The sequence below is a fragment of the Dendrobates tinctorius genome, unplaced genomic scaffold (genome assembly GCF_039654945.1).
Source record: "Dendrobates tinctorius isolate UK_male_01 unplaced genomic scaffold, ASM3965494v1 ptg000203l, whole genome shotgun sequence".
In the NCBI taxonomy this organism is placed as follows: Eukaryota; Metazoa; Chordata; class Amphibia; order Anura; family Dendrobatidae; genus Dendrobates; species Dendrobates tinctorius.
Window position 1 is genome coordinate 28,198,915 of NW_027361870.1, and position 18,619 is coordinate 28,217,533.

Here is an 18,619-nt window from a genome sequence, read left to right on the forward strand (position 1 = left end):
AGAGGCCGACCAGTTGTCCGTGAGCTCCTTAGCAAATGGGTAGAGTATGCCGAGACGTTTTCCTCTTTGAAAGCGTCTGGTCGGATCCTCTCTTTCCTTGGTAAAAATTTTCCCAAACTGGGAATGGAAAGGAAAAACCCTGGAGGGAGTTTCTGCCCGTCTGAACGAAACCTCCTGATCTGAGGATTTCGCAGGGGAGTCAGCAATATCGAAGGTATGATGGATCGCAGCAATGAGGTCCTGCACTGTGACCTTCATGCTTGCATCCTGGTCTGAATCCAGCTCTAAAATCCCCTCAGATGACCTGTCCGAAAGCGCTTCCCCTGACTCGGGAGAGGAGGCCCGAGAGGGAGACTGGTGAGAAGGGCTATGCGGTGAGATGGGACTAGGAGAGGATTCCGGCTGGGAATCTTGCCTGGGTCTTTTGCGACTACCGCTGGCTGATTCAGATGGAACAATTTGGGACCTGCTTGGCCCTACTGAAGAGTCCAGGGGCAACTTATCAAGAACGGCCACCAGGGACTGAGACACCCTGGTGAGGTCTGCCACTGATTGAGATAGCGAGGAGGCCCAGCCAGGCATGGGGGGCTCACTCTCACCTGGGGCCGCAGATGGCTCCTGGACGGCGTCAGGCTGAATTGGATTGCTACAATCCAGGCAGAGGGGAGTGGACTGGCCTGAGGGAAGTTTGCGATTGCACGAAGAACATGCAAAGTACTTGACTAAAGTGCAGGGGGGGGCGGTAGAGCGGGTACGATCAGACTTAGACATAGTGAAAAGCTGAGGTAATGCCGGAAGGTTGGGGGACAGAGGGCGGAGAAGGGTCAGTCTGCAGTGCAGAGCTACTCACGGTCCGGTGTCCCCAGAAGCGATGCTCTGCGACCTGTCAGTGGATGCAGGTCAGAGCGAAATCCGGCCGACAGACCTCCTGAAAAAACCAGCTGGAGAAGATGCTGTCCAGTGAGGAGCTGGTGCCCGGCTAACAGGCTGGGAAAATGGCGCCGTCCTGAGAAAAAGCGCGCCTTAGGAGAGGAGGGAGGGCGGAGCACCTCGCAGGGTTAAAATTCACCGCCCTCTAGCCAATAGCAGGCTGGGCAGGTGAAGGACAGGCGGTGGGAGGGCCTGGGAAGAGCGGGAGAGAAGCCCGCTTAGAAGAAAGGGGCGGGGGGCGTGGCCGCGACGCAGCGGTAGGCCCGAACTGAAGCCGGGGCCTAAATTAGTTGCGGCGGCCGCCTGTCAGCAGGGGGTCGGCGCGGAGGTCCGAAAAAGTGGGACGCCGCAGTCGCAAGTCGCTCCCAATAGGAAAAAACCCTGTGCTCCCTGTACCCAGAAAGGGGGGAGGGAAGGGGGGGGGATGCCCAGCAACATTGAGCTGCCTATAGCCTTGTCGCGACTGCGAGCGACCGCAGCGACTACCCCTGTGACCATTGAAGAGGTGACCGTCGGGAATGGGCAGCAGGTAAATAAATATGAAGCCGGGGCCTAATACTCACCTATCCGAGATCCGTTACCTGTCTGAAGAAGTCTTGCGTCTCATCCAACCGACAGGCTCAGGTAGGCGAGTGGGAGGGAGACTGGCGACAAGGACCCCTGGAGTCGCTGGCACGTCTTGGTGTCGGCGTCCGTCTGGCTGGTCCTGCCGCGGAGAACTGCAAGGATACGGGGTGGCAGTACATGCCGTACTTGCAGACTCCATGTGGGAGTACAGATGTGACTTTTCACTCTGTATCCCTCCGTAGAACCTGAAAAGGAACGACGCACGACGAGGTAGATATGGGTCTAATAAAAGACCCGTGTCCACCTCCTACTGACACTAAGCTAAACTGAGGAATTCTCTGCCGTTCGGTGGGGTGTACACTGCGGAGGAGGAGCTATCTTTTTTTGTGCATAGTGTCAGCCTCCTAGTGGCAGCAGCATACACCCAAGGTCTCTGTGTCCCCCAATAAGGCGAACGAGAAAGGTCCTCTTCTCATCTGTTCACAATCCAAAGAAGAGACCATGGATTTAGCTGTCTGTGACTACATAGGTGAGCATTGCACAGAACCAGGTTGTGCACCCCTGGATTAGAGGGAAACAGAGGCTGAGGAACAGAAGACTTGCCTCACAGTCTGCACGCCCTCATCAGGGGGATGGTACAACCTTGCAACGTTTTTCTTGGCCCAATCTAAATGTTGTTCTTCTTTCCAAGTACCAACAACAACGGTCGTTTTGCCGGTGTCCTTATCCTGCAAATGAAAAGCCACACAAGAGATATATTAAATCAGCCATAACGTGATTGTCAGAGAATAATGCCTAATGCACACACTTCTATCTAGTGGAAAAAATCCATGCACACATTTACCTCATGATACTGATGGACGTATTTTCCATAACAGAATTCATACTTCCACCAGCCAACACCCTGCAAAAAAAACAGAAAACTGATCAATAATGGGAGAAAAACAGAAAAATACATTTTACCCGGCATAGATTCTAGTTTTAAGTAGTCATAGTAAAGTGCGATTCACTCGCTACTTTTCCCCAAAAATATGCTGTAATCTCTAACAGAGAAGATCAAATGTACTGAAATTTGCACTGTGCATACTTTGGTTCATGAGAAAAGAGAGTCCAATGAACCTTAGAGACGAGAAGCATCCTTGCCCTGAGTGGTCTCGCAGATTTGTCGCTCTGCCGGTCATCTCCACTTTGAGATAGACTTGTTGCACGCCTTTCTGCGTCTCGGGAGTTTATCTGTGGTGCTTGTATTTCATTGCTGCCGAATTGATTCTTCATTGTAAACAGTGCACAGATACAGATGGAGGAGAGTATCTTCATGGTGAAAACTCAGTCGCTGAAGAGGTGCCAAAGTGAGTATCTAAAGCAGTCCAAACAGTGTATTGAAGCCTTCTTTGATGACAAAAGACTGGCCACCCAGATCGCCAGATTTAACAGCACTGGATTTTTTTCCTTTGGGGTAATTTAAAAGGTTGGGTGTACAGGAGCAAGCCACAAACATTACAGGAACATACAGCAAGAACTTCAGGCTATGACCCCAGACCTCCTGCGGAATACATTCAACAATAAGGAACGGCACATGCAGGCGTGCTTGGATGTGAACAGTGAACATTGCCAACACCTGCTTTACGACATCAGTCTCTCATAAACCAAGCATGTACAGTCCAAATATCAGTATGATAGATCGTCTTTTAGAAGCTACAGCAATTTTTCGAGGTAAAATAGCGAGTCAGTCATTCTGTAAAACGGCTCCTTCTCATTCTTAAGATCTCTGTTTACGCTCAGGGCCAAATCTACAATTCAGAACAGCTAAAAGGATGAACGCAATGGCGAATCTTTACCCTGTAAAATTTACAAAAAGGCTAATAATTTAAAAAAAAAAAAAAAAAAACCTTCTTCCTAAAAATGCAAGTTATAAAATAGATCCATGTCCCTTGACATTGCTATGTATAAGAAGAAATGTTCAGTGTAAAATTAACATGATTTATTTATTTTTTTTAACCCCTTCATGACCCAGCCTATTTTGACCTTAATGACCTGGCCATTTTTTGCAATTCTGACCAGTGTCCCTTTATGAGGTAGAAAAATATTCAGGATTGAGAGTCCTCAGTAGTTGATACCTTTTAATGGCTAACTGAAAAGATGGTAATACATTGCAAGCTTTCGAGACTACTCAGGTCTCTTCATCAGGCTAGACTAATACAAAATCTGAAGTCACATATTTATGCACAATACAGCCTAGAAAAAATGCAATAGATAAGACAAGTGACGTGAAGCAGAACTATCAATATGGGAGAGGGAGAAACATAAATATAAACATTGGACCAGTTCATAGATAAGGAGTCTGGATGTTTTATGGTCCTCTGATTGGGGTCTAGTTCTGTGTTGCCCTGCAAGGTTTTAAAAGGAAATTCCTTAATTGATGTAAAAAGACATAAATCCATGCGACACATTCATTCCAGCACTGAGAGTGTCAAAGTTCGTCATAAATTTGTACTCCCAAACTCGTCTCTCTATCTGAGATGTGAAGTTACCTTTCAATACCAGTAATTTCATATCCATGCTGCTGTGATCAGGGATACAGAAATGTTTTGCCACAGGTAGATCCATTCTTTTTTCTCTTATTGTGTGACGATGAGCATTCATCCTTGTTCTAAGCTTTTGCCCTGTCTCCCCCACATACAGACCCCCAGTTGGACATTTAGTACAAATAATTAAGTACACCACATTAGATGTAATGCAGGTGAAAGTACCTGGGATCTTGTAGTCCTGATGTGAGTTGGGGATCTTTATCTTGTCCGTGGTCATTATAAATGGACAGGTTTTACATTTTTTCTGGTTGCAAGGAAAGGTTCCTGCAGCTGTTGGAGAGGACAGGGAGCTTCTGACAATGATGCTTCTTAAATTTGGGGGCTGCCTAAAACACAGCAGTGGGGGGTCAGGAAAAATTGATTTTAATCGGGCATCTTTTTGTAGTAAAGGTTGTAATTTCCGTGCAGCTCCCCTTAGCACCTCCAGATTTGGGTTGTTGGGTTGTTTGGGTTTGTACAACCCAAATCTGGAGGTGCTAAGGGGAGCTGCACGGAAATTACAACCTTTACTACAAAAAGATGCCCGATTAAAATCAATTTTTCCTGACCCCCCACTGCTGTGTTTTAGGCAGCCCCCAAATTTAAGAAGCATCATTGTCAGAAGCTCCCTGTCCTCTCCAACAGCTGCAGGAACCTTTCCTTGCAACCAGAAAAAATGTAAAACCTGTCCATTTATAATGACCACGGACAAGATAAAGATCCCCAACTCACATCAGGACTACAAGATCCCAGGTACTTTCACCTGCATTACATCTAATGTGGTGTACTTAATTATTTGTACTAAATGTCCAACTGGGGGTCTGTATGTGGGGGAGACAGGGCAAAAGCTTAGAACAAGGATGAATGCTCATCGTCACACAATAAGAGAAAAAAGAATGGATCTACCTGTGGCAAAACATTTCTGTATCCCTGATCACAGCAGCATGGATATGAAATTACTGGTATTGAAAGGTAACTTCACATCTCAGATAGAGAGACGAGTTTGGGAGTACAAATTTATGACGAACTTTGACACTCTCAGTGCTGGAATGAATGTGTGGCATGGATTTGTGTCTTTTTACATCAATTAAGGAATTTCCTTTTAAAACCTTGCAGGGCAACACAGAACTAGACCCCAATCAGAGGACCATAAAACATCCAGACTCCTTATCTATGAACTGGTCCAATGTTTATATTTATGTTTCTCCCTCTCCCATATTGATAGTTCTGCTTCACGTCACTTGTCTTATCTATTGCATTTTTTCTAGGCTGTATTGTGCATAAATATGTGACTTCAGATTTTGTATTAGTCTAGCCTGATGAAGAGACCTGAGTAGTCTCGAAAGCTTGCAATGTATTACCATCTTTTCAGTTAGCCATTAAAAGGTATCAACTACTGAGGACTCTCAATCCTGAATATTTTTCTATCTACTGGCTAACACGGTACAAAGATATACATCTTTCCTGTACCTTTATGAGGTAATAACTCAGGAACGCTTCAACGCATCCTAGTGATTCCGAGACTGTTTTTTCGTGACATATTGGGCTTCATGTTAGTGGTAAATTTAGGTCAATAATTTTTGCGTTTATTTGTGAAAAAAAACGGAAATTTGGCGAAAATGTTAAAAATTTTGCAATTTTCAAATTTTGCATTTTTATTCTGTTAAACCAGAGAGTTATGTGACACAAAATAGTTAATAAATAACATTTCCCACATGTCTACTTTACATCAGCACAATTTTCGAAACAAAATTTTTTTTTGTTAGGAAGTTATAAGGGTTAAAAGTTGACCTACGATTTCTCATTTTTACAACAAAATTTACAAAACCATTTTTTTTTAGGGACCACCTCACATTTGAAGTCACTTTGAGGGGTCTATATGGCAGAAAATACCCATAAGTGACACCATTCTAAAAACTGCAGCCCTCAAGCTATTCAAAACTACATTCAAGAAGATTATTAACCCTTCAGGTGCTTCACAGGAACTAAAGCAACATGGAAGGAAAAAATGGACAATTTAATTTTTCCAACAAAAATATTCTTTTAGCATTAGTTTTTTCATTTTCACATGGGCAACAGGATAAAATTGATCCTAAAATTTGTTGGGCAATTTCTCCTGAGTACACCGATAGCTCATATGTGGTCATAAACCAAAGTTTGGGCGCACGGCAGGGCCCGAAAGGGAAGTAGCGCCATTTGACTTTTTGATTGGAAAATTAGCTCCAATCATTAGTGGACACCATGTCGCGTTTGGAGAGCCCCTGTGTGCCTAAACATTGGAGCTCCCCCACAAGTGACCCCATTTTGGAAACTAGAACCCCAAAGGAACTTATCTAGATGTGTGGTGAGCACTTTGAACCCCCAAGTGCTTCACAGAAGTTTATAACGCTGGGCAGTGAAAATAAAAACTAATTTTTTTTTGCTCAAAAATGATTTTTTAGCCCGCTATTTTTTATTTTCACAACAGGATAAATTGCCAAAAGTTATTGTCCAGTTTGTCCTGAGTACGCTGGTACCCCATATGTGGGGGGGACCACTGTTTGGGCACACGGCAGGGCTCAGAAGGGAAGGAGTGTCATTTGACTTTTTGAATGGAAAATTAGCTCCAATCGTTAGCGGACACCATGTCATGTTTGCAGAGCCCCTGTGTGCCTAAACTTTGGAGCTCCCCACAAATGACCCCATTTTGGAAACTAGACCACCTAAGGAACTTATCTAGATGCATAGTGAGCACTTTGAACCCCCAGGTGCTTCACAGAAGTTTATAACGCAGAGCCATGAAAATTAAAATATTTTTTTTCCCTCAAAAAATGATTTTTTAGCCCGCTATTTTTTATTTTCACAAGGGTAACAAGATAAATTGGACCACAAAAGTTGTTGTCCAGTGTGTCCTGAGTACGCTGGTACCCCATATGTGGGGGTGGACCACTGTTTGGGCACACGTTGGGGCTCGGAAGGGAAGTAGTGATGTTTTGAAATGCCGACTTGATGGAATGGTCTGCGGGCGTCATGTTACGTTTGCAGATCCCCTGATTTACCTAAACAGTGGAAACCCCCCACAAGTGACCCCATTTTGGAAACTAGACCGCCCAAGGAACTAATCTAGATTTGTGGTGAGCACTTTGAACCCCCAAGTGCTTCACAGAAGTTTATAAAGCAGAGCCGTGAAAATAAAAAATAATTTTTTTTCCACAAAAATAATTATTTTAGCCCCCAATTTTTTATTTTCCCAAGGGTAACAGGAGAAATTAGACTCCCAAAGTTGTTGTGCAATTTTTCCTGAGTACGCTGATACCCCATATGTGGGGGTAAACCACTGTTTGGGCAGACGTCGGGGCTCGAAATGGAGGGAGCACTGTTTGACTTTTTGAACGCAAAATTGGCTGGAATAAATGGTGGCGCCATGTCGCGTTTGGAGACCCCTTGATGTGCCTAAACAGTGGAAACCCCTCAATTCTATCTCCAACCCTAACCCCAACACACCCCTAAACCTAATCATAACCCTAACCACAACCCTAATCCCAATTCTAACCCTAACCACAATCCTAACCGTAATCGCAACCCCAACCCACCCCTAACCTTAATCCCAATCCTAATTACAACCCTAACCATAATCCGAATCCCAACCCTAACCCTAATTCCAACCCTATTTCTAACCCTAACCCTATTTCTAACCCTAGCCCTAACCCTAGCCCTAACCCTAGCCCTAACCCTAGCCCTAACCCTAGCTCTAACCCTAGCTCTAACCCTAGCTCTAACCCTAGCTCTAACCCTAGCTCTAACCCTAGCTCTAACCCTAGCCCTAACCCTAATGGAAAAATAAAAAAAAAATATTTTCTTTATTTTATTATTTGTCCCTACCTATGGGGGTGATAAGGGGGGCGGTGATTTACTTTTTTTTTATTTTGATCGCTGTGAAAGTTTATCATAGTGATCAAAATAAATGAATCAATCTGCAGCGTTGCAGATTCGATTCGGCGCACGCGCCCGCCATTTTCCAAGATGGCGGCGCCCATGATCCTGGATGGCGGGACACCGGGACGGCCAGAGACAGTTCGGAAGCACTGTGGAGGATGAGAGGGGGTGATCTGAGGGCGGGGGGGAGTGGAGGGAAGGCGGGGGGGAGCAGATTATGATGCCGGCTGCCGATCGGTGCCGTCAGACGGTAGCGGCAGCCAATCGGTGCCGTTAGTCGATGTGGGGGGGAGGGGGTCAGGTCTCGGTCTCCAGCCATGTCTGATGCCATTTCAGCATCAGCCATGGTTGGATTGAAACATTTCACAAAATTTCATTGGTGAAATATTACAATCGCTCTGATTGGCAGTTTCACTTTTAACAGCCAATCAGAGCGATCGTAGGCACGTGGGGGCTAAGCCACGCCCCCTGTGGTTAACTATGGAGGGTCCTCTGTGTGCGGGTCGGGTGACCTTTCAGCGACCCCGGTCACCCGACCCGCAGGGGGGGCAATCAATTCATGATGCCACATAGGTGTCATGGGTTGTATTGGCACGACTTTTCATGACGCCTATGTGGCGTCAAAGGTCGGGAAGGGGTTAAATAAACTTCACAAAAAGCAACAAACACATCGATGTAGCACCCGTGGGGAGAGAAAACACAGCGGCGGCTGTAATCGTGCCACCGGCCCTGACTGACACTCGCTCTGCATTAGGTCTGGCTGTCAGTCAGGGCCGGTGGGGCACAGTTACAGCCGCTGCTCTGTATACTCAGAGGGGTGACAGAACCAGGGCCAGCACCGCCCCCGTGACTGAAACCGGAACGCTGGATGCATTTAGTTCAATTATTTTCAATTTCTCCTGTCTTATGATTGGCTACAATGTAGCAGCACTTGTCACATCATTAACGAGAACTGACTGTTAATCATTGTTTTGTTGGCGATCTCTTGCACATACAGGTAGGTGCTTCTCACAAAATTAGAAATTCATCAAAAAGTGAATTTATTTCAGTTCTTCAATGCAAAAAGTGAAACTCATATTATATAGAGTCATTACAGAGAGATCTATTCCAAGTGTATTTTTATATTGAAGAACTGAAATAAATTAACTTTTTGATGATATTGTAATTATGTGAGAAGCACCTGTAATTGTAAAACACGTGTGACATATAGACCTCTACGTGGGATTGGATTGAGCCGGAAAGAATGATGTGTGCTCACAGCATGAAACTAAGCAACTATTTTCAATTAGTTTCATAATTTTGAAATCTCTAAGCATTAGAGTAACTTTCTCCATACTGAAACTTATGAATGACTTACACCATGAAAACAGTATGAACCGGTGAGAAACTCCTTGATCAACTGCTCATCAGTCAGTTTGGAGATGTGTGTGGTCCCCACAGTGACGTGCTGCTGGGAGCCCACCGTCACCGGCTTATGGATGGTGGAGAACTTGTCCTTCAAGCCTTGCTGCTCTTCCTAGAAATACAGAGACAAGAGCAAAGATTGAAAAGTCACATCTAGATGTTCAACGTACAGACACACAGTGACAAATAAAATGTATCATTAGTTACTGAAATCGGGGTACAAAAAACCTTCGCACAGCATTCAAGGAGCACGAAAGGCAACTCGCCATTTGCATTTCAGCAACAATAGCTTTAATCTCCTTGATTACACTGTTCACGTTTTACACTAAAGATTTTAGGATTCTTTTTAATTTACCATGTGAGCAAGCAAATGTTATTTTTTTTTTTTTAGGTTGATCTTTCAACCCCTTCATGACACTGATTTTCCATTTATCCTTCCCATTCTTCCAAGAGCCGTAACTTTAATTTTTTTGTCCCCATAGCCTTATGAGAGCTATTTTTTTTTTTTTTTTGCAGGATGAGTTGTACTTTTGTGTGACACTATCTATTTAACCACATACTGCAGTGGAAAACGGGAAACAAAATTCCAAGTACAACGTAATTGTAAAAAAAAAAAAAAAAAAAAAATGCAATTCCACAATTGTTTTTTTTGGGGGGTATTTTTATTTACCGTCTTCACTATATTAAAAAAAAAAAAAAAAAAGACCTGGCAAAGTGATTCTCTAGGTCAATATAAGTGTGCAAATGTATAGTTTTTTAGTGGTGAAAAAAAATTCTGGAATTTGTAAAAAACAAAAAAAAAAAACCTTTTTTTTTAATCAATACTTTTATTGAACGACAAATAACAGTTTATAGCAGAATAATTATTTATATGTCAATCATACAGGGAGTGTCAGGGGGTGAGCCACCACGACTGCTGGGACCAGACGGCCGGCTCAGGGGGACACCAAGTGCAAGTGTCTGACTACAAGGACGAGCAAGAAGCAACACAAGACAAGACGTAGGTGCAAGGTATCTTCATTAGGATAACTTCAGAATCACATTCAGTGTAAAAACGTGAGAACAAGAAAAACGTGCAAAGTGCGTGCATGGGCACGCCAAGATCCATAGCATGGTACGTGCCAGGTGGCACACCTGGTACAGGCAAAGGCACAATGGCTTTGGACTCTGGACAGCTGGCAACGATCGACATGATCAGGGCATTAGGCTGCGGACATGAGCTCCGGAGCAGCAGGCCGCAGTCATCAGGCTTACGATCTCTAGCAGCGATCGGCAGGTTCCGGACATCCGGCAGGCAAACCAGGGTTCAAGCAGGGAGGCACAACAGATCTCAAGGCATGGTGCGTATTAGGGAACACGCCGAGGTCCAAGGCTAGGTGCAAGGCAGGGTGCGTGTGTAGGAGACACGCCAGGGTTCAAAGCAAGGTGCGTGTGTAGGGGACACGCCAGGGTTCACAAAACGAGACAGGGTGCGTGTGTAGAGACACGCCAAGGCACAAGGTACAAGACAGAGTGCGTGTATAGAAACACGCCAAGGTTCACAAAACAAGACAGGGTGCGTGTGCAGAGACACACCAAGGCACAAGGTACAAGGCAGAGTGCGTGTGTAGAGACACGCCAAGGCACAAGGTACAAGACAGACCTACGCGTGCAGAGAGACACGGCAAGGTCAGGGTGCAAGAAACAAGACAGAGTGCGTGTGTAAAGACACGCCAGGGTTCAGGGCAGGACGCGTGCTAGGAGCCACGCGGGAGGCACACCTCACTGGCCAGTGAACACGGCTGTAACGCCAGCACGAGGCACGGCTAAGACACAGGTGGCAGGCAAGGGAACCTTCGTGCTAGGAGCCACGCCAGGTTCAAGGCAGGAAGCAAAACACGGAGAAGAACAGAGACAGAAACACAGTCAGATCAGAGCGAGAACAGAGCTAGAAGCGGAGCGTAGGCCGAAGCCCAGAGCCGGGCCAAGGCAGAGCCTTGGGACTAGCCAGGAAACGGGACAAGAGACGAAGTACGAGCACAGAGCGTGTGCAGAGACGCACGACAGAGCAGAGTGCAAGGGCACAGAATAGAGGGAGCGACCCAGCAGACCAAACAGCCATGCAGGGAAGCAACACAATAATCAGGCCCTGACCATAGGGAGGGGCGGTCTGATATAGCACCAGTACTTCCGGGTCAAGACCAGGGGAGAACTTCCAGTTCAGATCCTCCAGTATCACAGAGAGTAGTCACATGACCAGGGATTCCAGACATGCCGAGATGATTGCAGAACCAGACAGTACTGGAACCTAGGAAAGGTCACATGATCAGTGGTTCCAGACATGCAGAGATGATTGCAGAACCAGACAGCGCTGGAGCCTAGGAAAGGTCACAGGATCAGGGGTTCCAGACATGCAGAGATGATTGCAGAACCAGACAGCGCTGGAGCCTAGGAAGGACACATGATCAGGGGTTCTTGGAATACAGAGATGATCACAGAAGGCAGAGCAGAAACGCAGGCATCTTGCAGCCCAACAGTCATGAGCTGAGTGTGCACACTGCTCTAGGGAACATGCAGGATAGCAGACATGAGATGCGCGTGCACATCGCTCCAGGGGTCATGAGGCAAAACAGACATGGCGGACGTGACACAGGATACATATAGTTCTCCCCTTCCCAACCGAGAACCAACATCCACCCTCTCCCACAATGTGCATTACCATAAAACCATTCCCATACTCAGATGTTACAATTAGTCATGTACATCATCTTACTACTCAGACAGGTGATAATCATAATTTACAGGATCAGTACATTAAAACAAGACCCTTTTAGCCAGCTCCTCTGAGACCACAGCTGTGCACCTAATCCAGTTTCCTCTTGATGTAAACCTTTTTTATTAAAGATAGTAGAGTTTAGAGCTTGGGCCACTTTTTCTACACAGGGAGGTCTGGTTGCAGCCAGTGTGCGGCTGTGGATTTTCTAGTCTGGTAAAGTATTGTAGCAACAGCTAACTACTTCAAGAGATCCTCCCACCTCCCCCGTTAATCCCAACACAGGTTTTCAAACAACTTGGTTTGAATAGTAAACACTTCTGCTAGAAATCTACCAACTCATCCCCCACTCCAAAGCCCCACCAGTCTCGGGTATGTCCACAACACGTGCATCAGGTCCGCATTTTCTTCCCTGCGGACATCATCCGTCTTTAGGCAAATTCTATACAATACCTTGGGAATCCTATGAACTCTCTATGAATTAGAAATAGTTGAGTCTTCCGATATGGATAGCAGACCCAAAGATTCCAGCACCTCTTCCATTCTCCAAATCCCTCCAATCTCTGCAACTCTTCTAAACTAAAGTTATGCCAGACAGGCAAGTACTTTGAGCAGTCTGTCATCAAAAACAGTCTTTTACATGTCCACCAAATTTTATGGACCAGTGACCGGTTAGGGTATATACTCGTGATACCTACAAATTTGTGTGATTCCAGTATCTCCAGTAAATTCCCCCCCACCCCCCAAGTACTTTAACACTATCGATCCAGCTTCCTGCCCAGCCTCAGAAGTGCTTAAACTGGGAGGCTACAGAATTTTTCAGAGTATAAAACGCACTTTTTTCCGCCCAAACTTTGGAGGAAAATGGAGGGGTACATCTTATAGTCCAGATGTACCTTATACACATTAGTCCAGCTGTGGGGGCGTGGGGAGCAGTGAGTATTCTGACAGCTGACCTCAGCGTGTGAGGTTGCATGGCAGTGACATCATGCTCTGTTTACACGCCAAAATCAGCTGCTGGCATCAGTACAGGACGCCGCACTGCGAGGGAGCAGAGGGAAGGTAAGTAGTATCGTATATTTTTTGTGTTTGCAGCGTGATTGGGGCCATATATGACATGATGGGAGGCCATGTACACCAGGAAGGGGATGGGGTGCCATGTATACATGGCGGGGGGGGGGCATGTATACCAGGATGGGAATGGGGGGCCATGAATACCAGGATGGGGATATTAGAGAATTGGGGGGCATTACCCCTATGACAGTGTCAGCAGCAGATCCTCCTATAACACTGCCTTATGACCACATTTTTTGCTTCAAATTTTTTGTTTTCTATTTTCCTCCTCTAAAACCTAGGTGCATCTTATTGTTCAAAAACTACGGTAAGTAGTACCTCCATACATGAGGCAACGCTACCTACCCCCCAGATTTTTTGGTAATTGTAGTTTTAATCTGGGGGGGCTCTTTTCCACACCAATACTCTAAAGATGTTGTGCATTTTCCTACACCAGTACTTAGGAATTCAAACAAGTGAGTTACGCACAACGTACAGAATGAATGGCATTAAGCACATCTTAATGAGGTTTACCCTGCCCAAGGCTGACAGAGGTAGTTTTCTCCATATACACACTTTGTTCCTCATTTTAATAACTTTCTGAACTACAGGAATATTGGACAAACTCCCCCAAATAGTAGTACTCCTGGGATCGAAAAGCAGAAGAGGGGATTTAGACCAGTTTATTATCAGACCCAAAAAGGTCCCAAATCTGTCAACTGTGTTTATTATGTTCTCAATAGAGTTATCAGAGTTATTAATGAACAATAATAGGTCATCAGTTCTTCTTAGTTCCCATACTTAAAACCCTCTATCCCCGGGTGTCTTCAAATAACACTGTACAAGCTAACGGTTCAACTGCAAGTGCAAAGAGAAGCGGCAATAGCGGGGAGCCTGGTCTAGTCCCTCTAAAAAGCTCAAATTGCGCTGACCTTCCCCCATTAGCCCTTACTTTCAGTGTTCCCCCACTCCAGTCCTCAAGAGCCACCAACAGGTCAGGTTTTAAGGATTTCCTTAGTATCACCCAGGTGGTGGACTTATTGCCTGTGCAGGTGAGCAGATCGCACCTGTGCAATTTTAAGGGAAATCCTGAAAACATGACCTGTTGGTGGATCTTGAGGACTGGAGTTGGGGAACACTGCTTTAGCCTTTGGGGATTGATACAGTATCTTAATCCATTTAATGAAATTCGGACCGAATCCCATCTCCCCAGCAAAGAAAATGGTTTTAGTTGCCATTTTCTGAGACCCATAACGTTTTCATTTTTCGGGGGACTGGGTCTAGGTGATGGCTTATCTATTGCGCCCTGATCTGATGTTTTTACAGTTACCATTTGTTTTGATTGCCTCTTATTGTATTGCAATGGCAAAGAAAAAAAAAAAAAGTAAATTTGATTTTTCTACGCCTTTAACCAATCGGATTAATTTGCTTTATATTTTGATAGATCAGACTTTTACGAACGCATCGGTACCAAATATGTGTATATTTTAATTGTTTTAATTTTAATGGGGCAAAAGGGGGGTGATTTGAACTTCTGTTTTTTCATAATTTTTAAAATTTTCTTCAACTTTTTACAGTATTTAATAGTCCCTTTAATGGACCTGAAGCTGTGATCATCTTATCACTTGTGCTATACATAGCAGAGTATCAGCACTGCTCTATATAGGGAAAACCATGATCTCCCTATGAACGCCAGCTATGGGCTGGCTTTCACAGGAGTATTGCAATGACAGGCACGGGGGTCATCAGCAGACCCCCAGATGTCATGATAACATAACCCATTGGCACCCCATGATCACATCATGAATGCGCCGATGGGGACGTGGAATGACAAGCCCCACTGTCAGCTGAGTTAAATCTCTTGACAGAGGGATTTAACAGGTTATCAGCCACGGGTGGACCTCCACTCCAGCAGAGTCTCTTAAAGTCGGGCACAGGGCAGAAGCACCAAGTTTTTTTGCAAAAAAATGAGGCAGAGTTGTGTGTTATAGCTTAGCAAACCTCCCTTGGTGTGCCCTAACAGGAGGCTCAGTGTGCACACCGTTCTCTGGTCCTCACTAGGCTCCCTGGTTGGCTACACAGGCCCAATTCCTCAATTAAGGTACCAAAAAGAAAACACAGTGACCAGATCAAAGCGGAGATTCTTCTTTAATCATGCCATGGATTTTCTTGATCACAACAATACAAGTGTTAACTGGTTAGTATTGAAGGATACTCTGATACTTGTCAGCTTGAATGCAAAGGAGCTATTCGTAATTACTCGATAAGAGCATATAAGAGCTCATGTCTATGGGAGAGCCGGGAAGTTGGTCAACATGGCTCACAGGTATGGCCAACTAAACACGTGTATACCATTTATTAGGTTACCTCTTTATTGGGCTTGAATGGAGACCTGATCATCTCGCGCTGCTGTTCAAGTTTCTCCAGGCTTTGTGGTCTTAGCGGTGACCCTGGCATTGACTGGCAAAAAATATCATTTATAGGTGAGGTCTTAAACCTGTGTAAAATAGAGATAATCACGTTGTAATGTTTTCCTGAAACGGTTGTAAAATATACGTATCACCAAGACAGCATTTTCCAATGTTGAAGTACTGAAATCAATACAACAATATGGATGGATATCTAGGGTAACTTACCTGTAGTTTGGATGAGTACAGAGAAGAGGCGTCAGTATCACCACCTCATATTCACATGTGATGACTTCTGCTACAGACAGGATCTCATGTTTGGCCTCTGGGTGACATATGTACATTACTGTCGTGATCCGGGGTTGGTTCTGTTTCAAGCTGCATGGTGTCCCATTCCCCATTTCAATAGGGAAATACGGCGTCATCTGTCCTTCAATGTTTTTGCTTGGGATCTAAAAGTATGCAAAGATAGTCTACAGTAAAATTTTATTCTAAAATTTGGAGAAACCAAAACACATGAAACATTGATAGACTATATCCCCTGTATAGTAGTGCTCATCAGGGAAATCAGGTTCCTGAGACCTACACTGATTGCTTAAACCAAGGGGCAACAGTTCTGCCATTGGATTTTTGTGATCGGTGGGTCTCTTACAATCAGACAACTATCCAAATTACTAAACAGGGGCTACAACATATCAGAAAATATTTCATGGTTTAGTTCCCTTTTCTCTTCTATGGATCTTATTTGTTAGACATCCCTGCCAACCTGAAAGTAGGCCATCTCCTTCATTAAAAAGGTGCAGAATACAAGCCACCCATGAGTGGCAGCCTGCACTCTGCCAGCACCATAAAACTATTCTAAAATTACTTCAAGTCAAAGCGAATAATGGTCTCGCCTTACTTACAGCTTTAGGGATTCTAGTTTTTTCCTCTTCCTGCTTCTCACCTGTCAAAATACATTGGATTTTTTTTTTTAAAACCAGGGAAACCTTAATATAAATGTCATGCTTGCAATTTAAAAAGAAAAATTATAAATTAGGCACTGTGCAGTGTGATAACCCCTTCACCCATAGCATGTTTTCACCTTCCCGACTAGGCCAAATCTGACAAGTCTGACCACTGTCACTTCATGTGATTATCACTCTGGAACGTTTCAACGAATCCCACCGATTCTGAGACTGTTTTCTCGTGACTTATTTACTTCATGATAGTGGTAAAATTTGTTCTATGTGACTTACATTTATTTGTGAAAATATCGCAAATTTGGTGAAAATGTTGAAAATTGCCCTTAAATCAGAGAGTTACGTCACACAAAATAATTAACAAATAACATTTCCCATATGTCTAATTTAGATCAGCACAATTTTTGAAACTTTTTTTTTGTTAGGAAGTTATAAGGGTTAAAAGGTGACCAGCGATTTCTCATTTTTCCAATAAAATTTGCAAAACCTTTTTTTTTTTTTTTTTTTTTTAGGGACCACCTCACATTTGAGGGGTCTATACGGCAGAAAATACCCAACAGTGACACCATTCTAAAAACTGCACCCCTCAAGGTGTTAAAATCCACAATGAAGAAGTTTCAGGTGCGTCACAAGAATTAATGTAATATGTGGTATAAATGATTAGGCGACTTTATTCTTTGGGTTGGTGCGATTACAGCGATACCAAATTTATAGCTTATTTATGTTTGGCAACTGTCATACACTAAAAGACGCTTTAAATTGCAAAAATGAATCGACACATTTTGATAGTTATAATTTTTCCATATTGTGGCCCACGGAGTCATGCGAGGGCTTGTTTTTGGCGGGACGAGTTGACATTCTTATTGGAACCATTTTTGGGCACATGACATTTTTGATCGCATTCTATTCCGATTTTTGGGAGACAGAATGAACTAACACCAGCAATGCATGAATTTTTTTTTTTTATACCGTTCCGCGTGTGGTAAAATTGATAAAGGGGCTTTTATTCTTTCGGTCAGTACGATTACAGCGATACCTCATTTATATTTTTATGTTTTGGTGTTTTTACCCAATAAAACCATTCTATAGAAAAAAATAATTATTTTTGCGTCGCTTAAGGCTGAGTTCACACGTTGCATTTTTTTCGCGTTTCCGCGGCGGTTTTAACCGCGCGATTTTGCCGCGAAAACGCGAAAAATAAGCATCCCATGCATTCCTATGGGATTCCGCAATGCTGTGCTAATGCTGCGGATTTACCGCGGCGGAATCGCTTCGCGGTAAAAACCGCAGCATGCTCATTAATTTGCGGAATCGCGGCGATCCCGCACCCATAGGAATGCATTGTTCCGCTTACTTCCCGCATGTGGCTGTGCATACCATGCGGAAAGTAAGCAGAACAATTGCGGATGGTACCCATGGTCCGGAGGAGAGGAGACTGTCCTCCGGGCTTTGGGTACCATATCCCTGTAAAAAATAGAATTTAAAATAAAAAATATTGTTATTCTCACCCTCCGACGTCCCGCGCAGCCTTCCCACTTCTCTTCACGCTCCGGTCCCAGTAGTCCTTTGCGAAAATGCTCGCGATGACGTCCGTTCTCGCGGGATCGCGAAGTCTCGCGGTCATCGCGAATTACCGCGAGACGTCGCGATCCCGCGAGAACTGACGTCATCGCGGGCATTTTCGCAAAGGATTACTGGGAACGGATGCGCGGGACGTCGGAGGGTGAGAATAACACAATTTTTTTTTTTTTTTTACATTCTATCTTTTACTACTGATGCCGCATAGGCGGCCTCAGTAGTTAAAAGTTGGTCACACTCGTCAAACACTATGTTTGACGAGTGTGACCAACCTGTCAATCAGTTCTCCAAGCGATGCTACAGATCGCTTGGAAAATGCTAGCATTCTGCAAGCTAATTACGCTTGCAAAATGCTAGTTTTTCCGCGGGAAAATCGCGGGAATTTAAAATGCGATTTTCCCGCGGACTGGAATTCCGGAATTCTCGCGGTAATTTCCGCGAGAGTTCCGGTACGTGTGCACTTAGCCTTATTCTGAGAGCTAT

At 44.5% G+C, this 18,619-nt stretch overlaps 1 protein-coding gene across 1 annotated transcript in view; it reads right to left on the reverse strand.

The window, feature by feature from the left end:
* ERLEC1 (endoplasmic reticulum lectin 1) overlaps positions 1-18,619 on the reverse strand; it is a 62,441-nt gene that overhangs the window by 6,197 nt on the left and 37,625 nt on the right. The window contains exons 6-11 of the mRNA XM_073553941.1: positions 16,502-16,542; positions 15,825-16,048; positions 15,556-15,685; positions 9,337-9,495; positions 2,342-2,401; positions 2,101-2,225 (exon numbers count right to left, since the gene is read on the reverse strand). Of these exons, the coding sequence (XP_073410042.1) occupies positions 2,101-2,225; positions 2,342-2,401; positions 9,337-9,495; positions 15,556-15,685; positions 15,825-16,048; positions 16,502-16,542 (739 nt within the window). The remainder of the gene's footprint in view (positions 1-2,100; positions 2,226-2,341; positions 2,402-9,336; positions 9,496-15,555; positions 15,686-15,824; positions 16,049-16,501; positions 16,543-18,619) is intronic.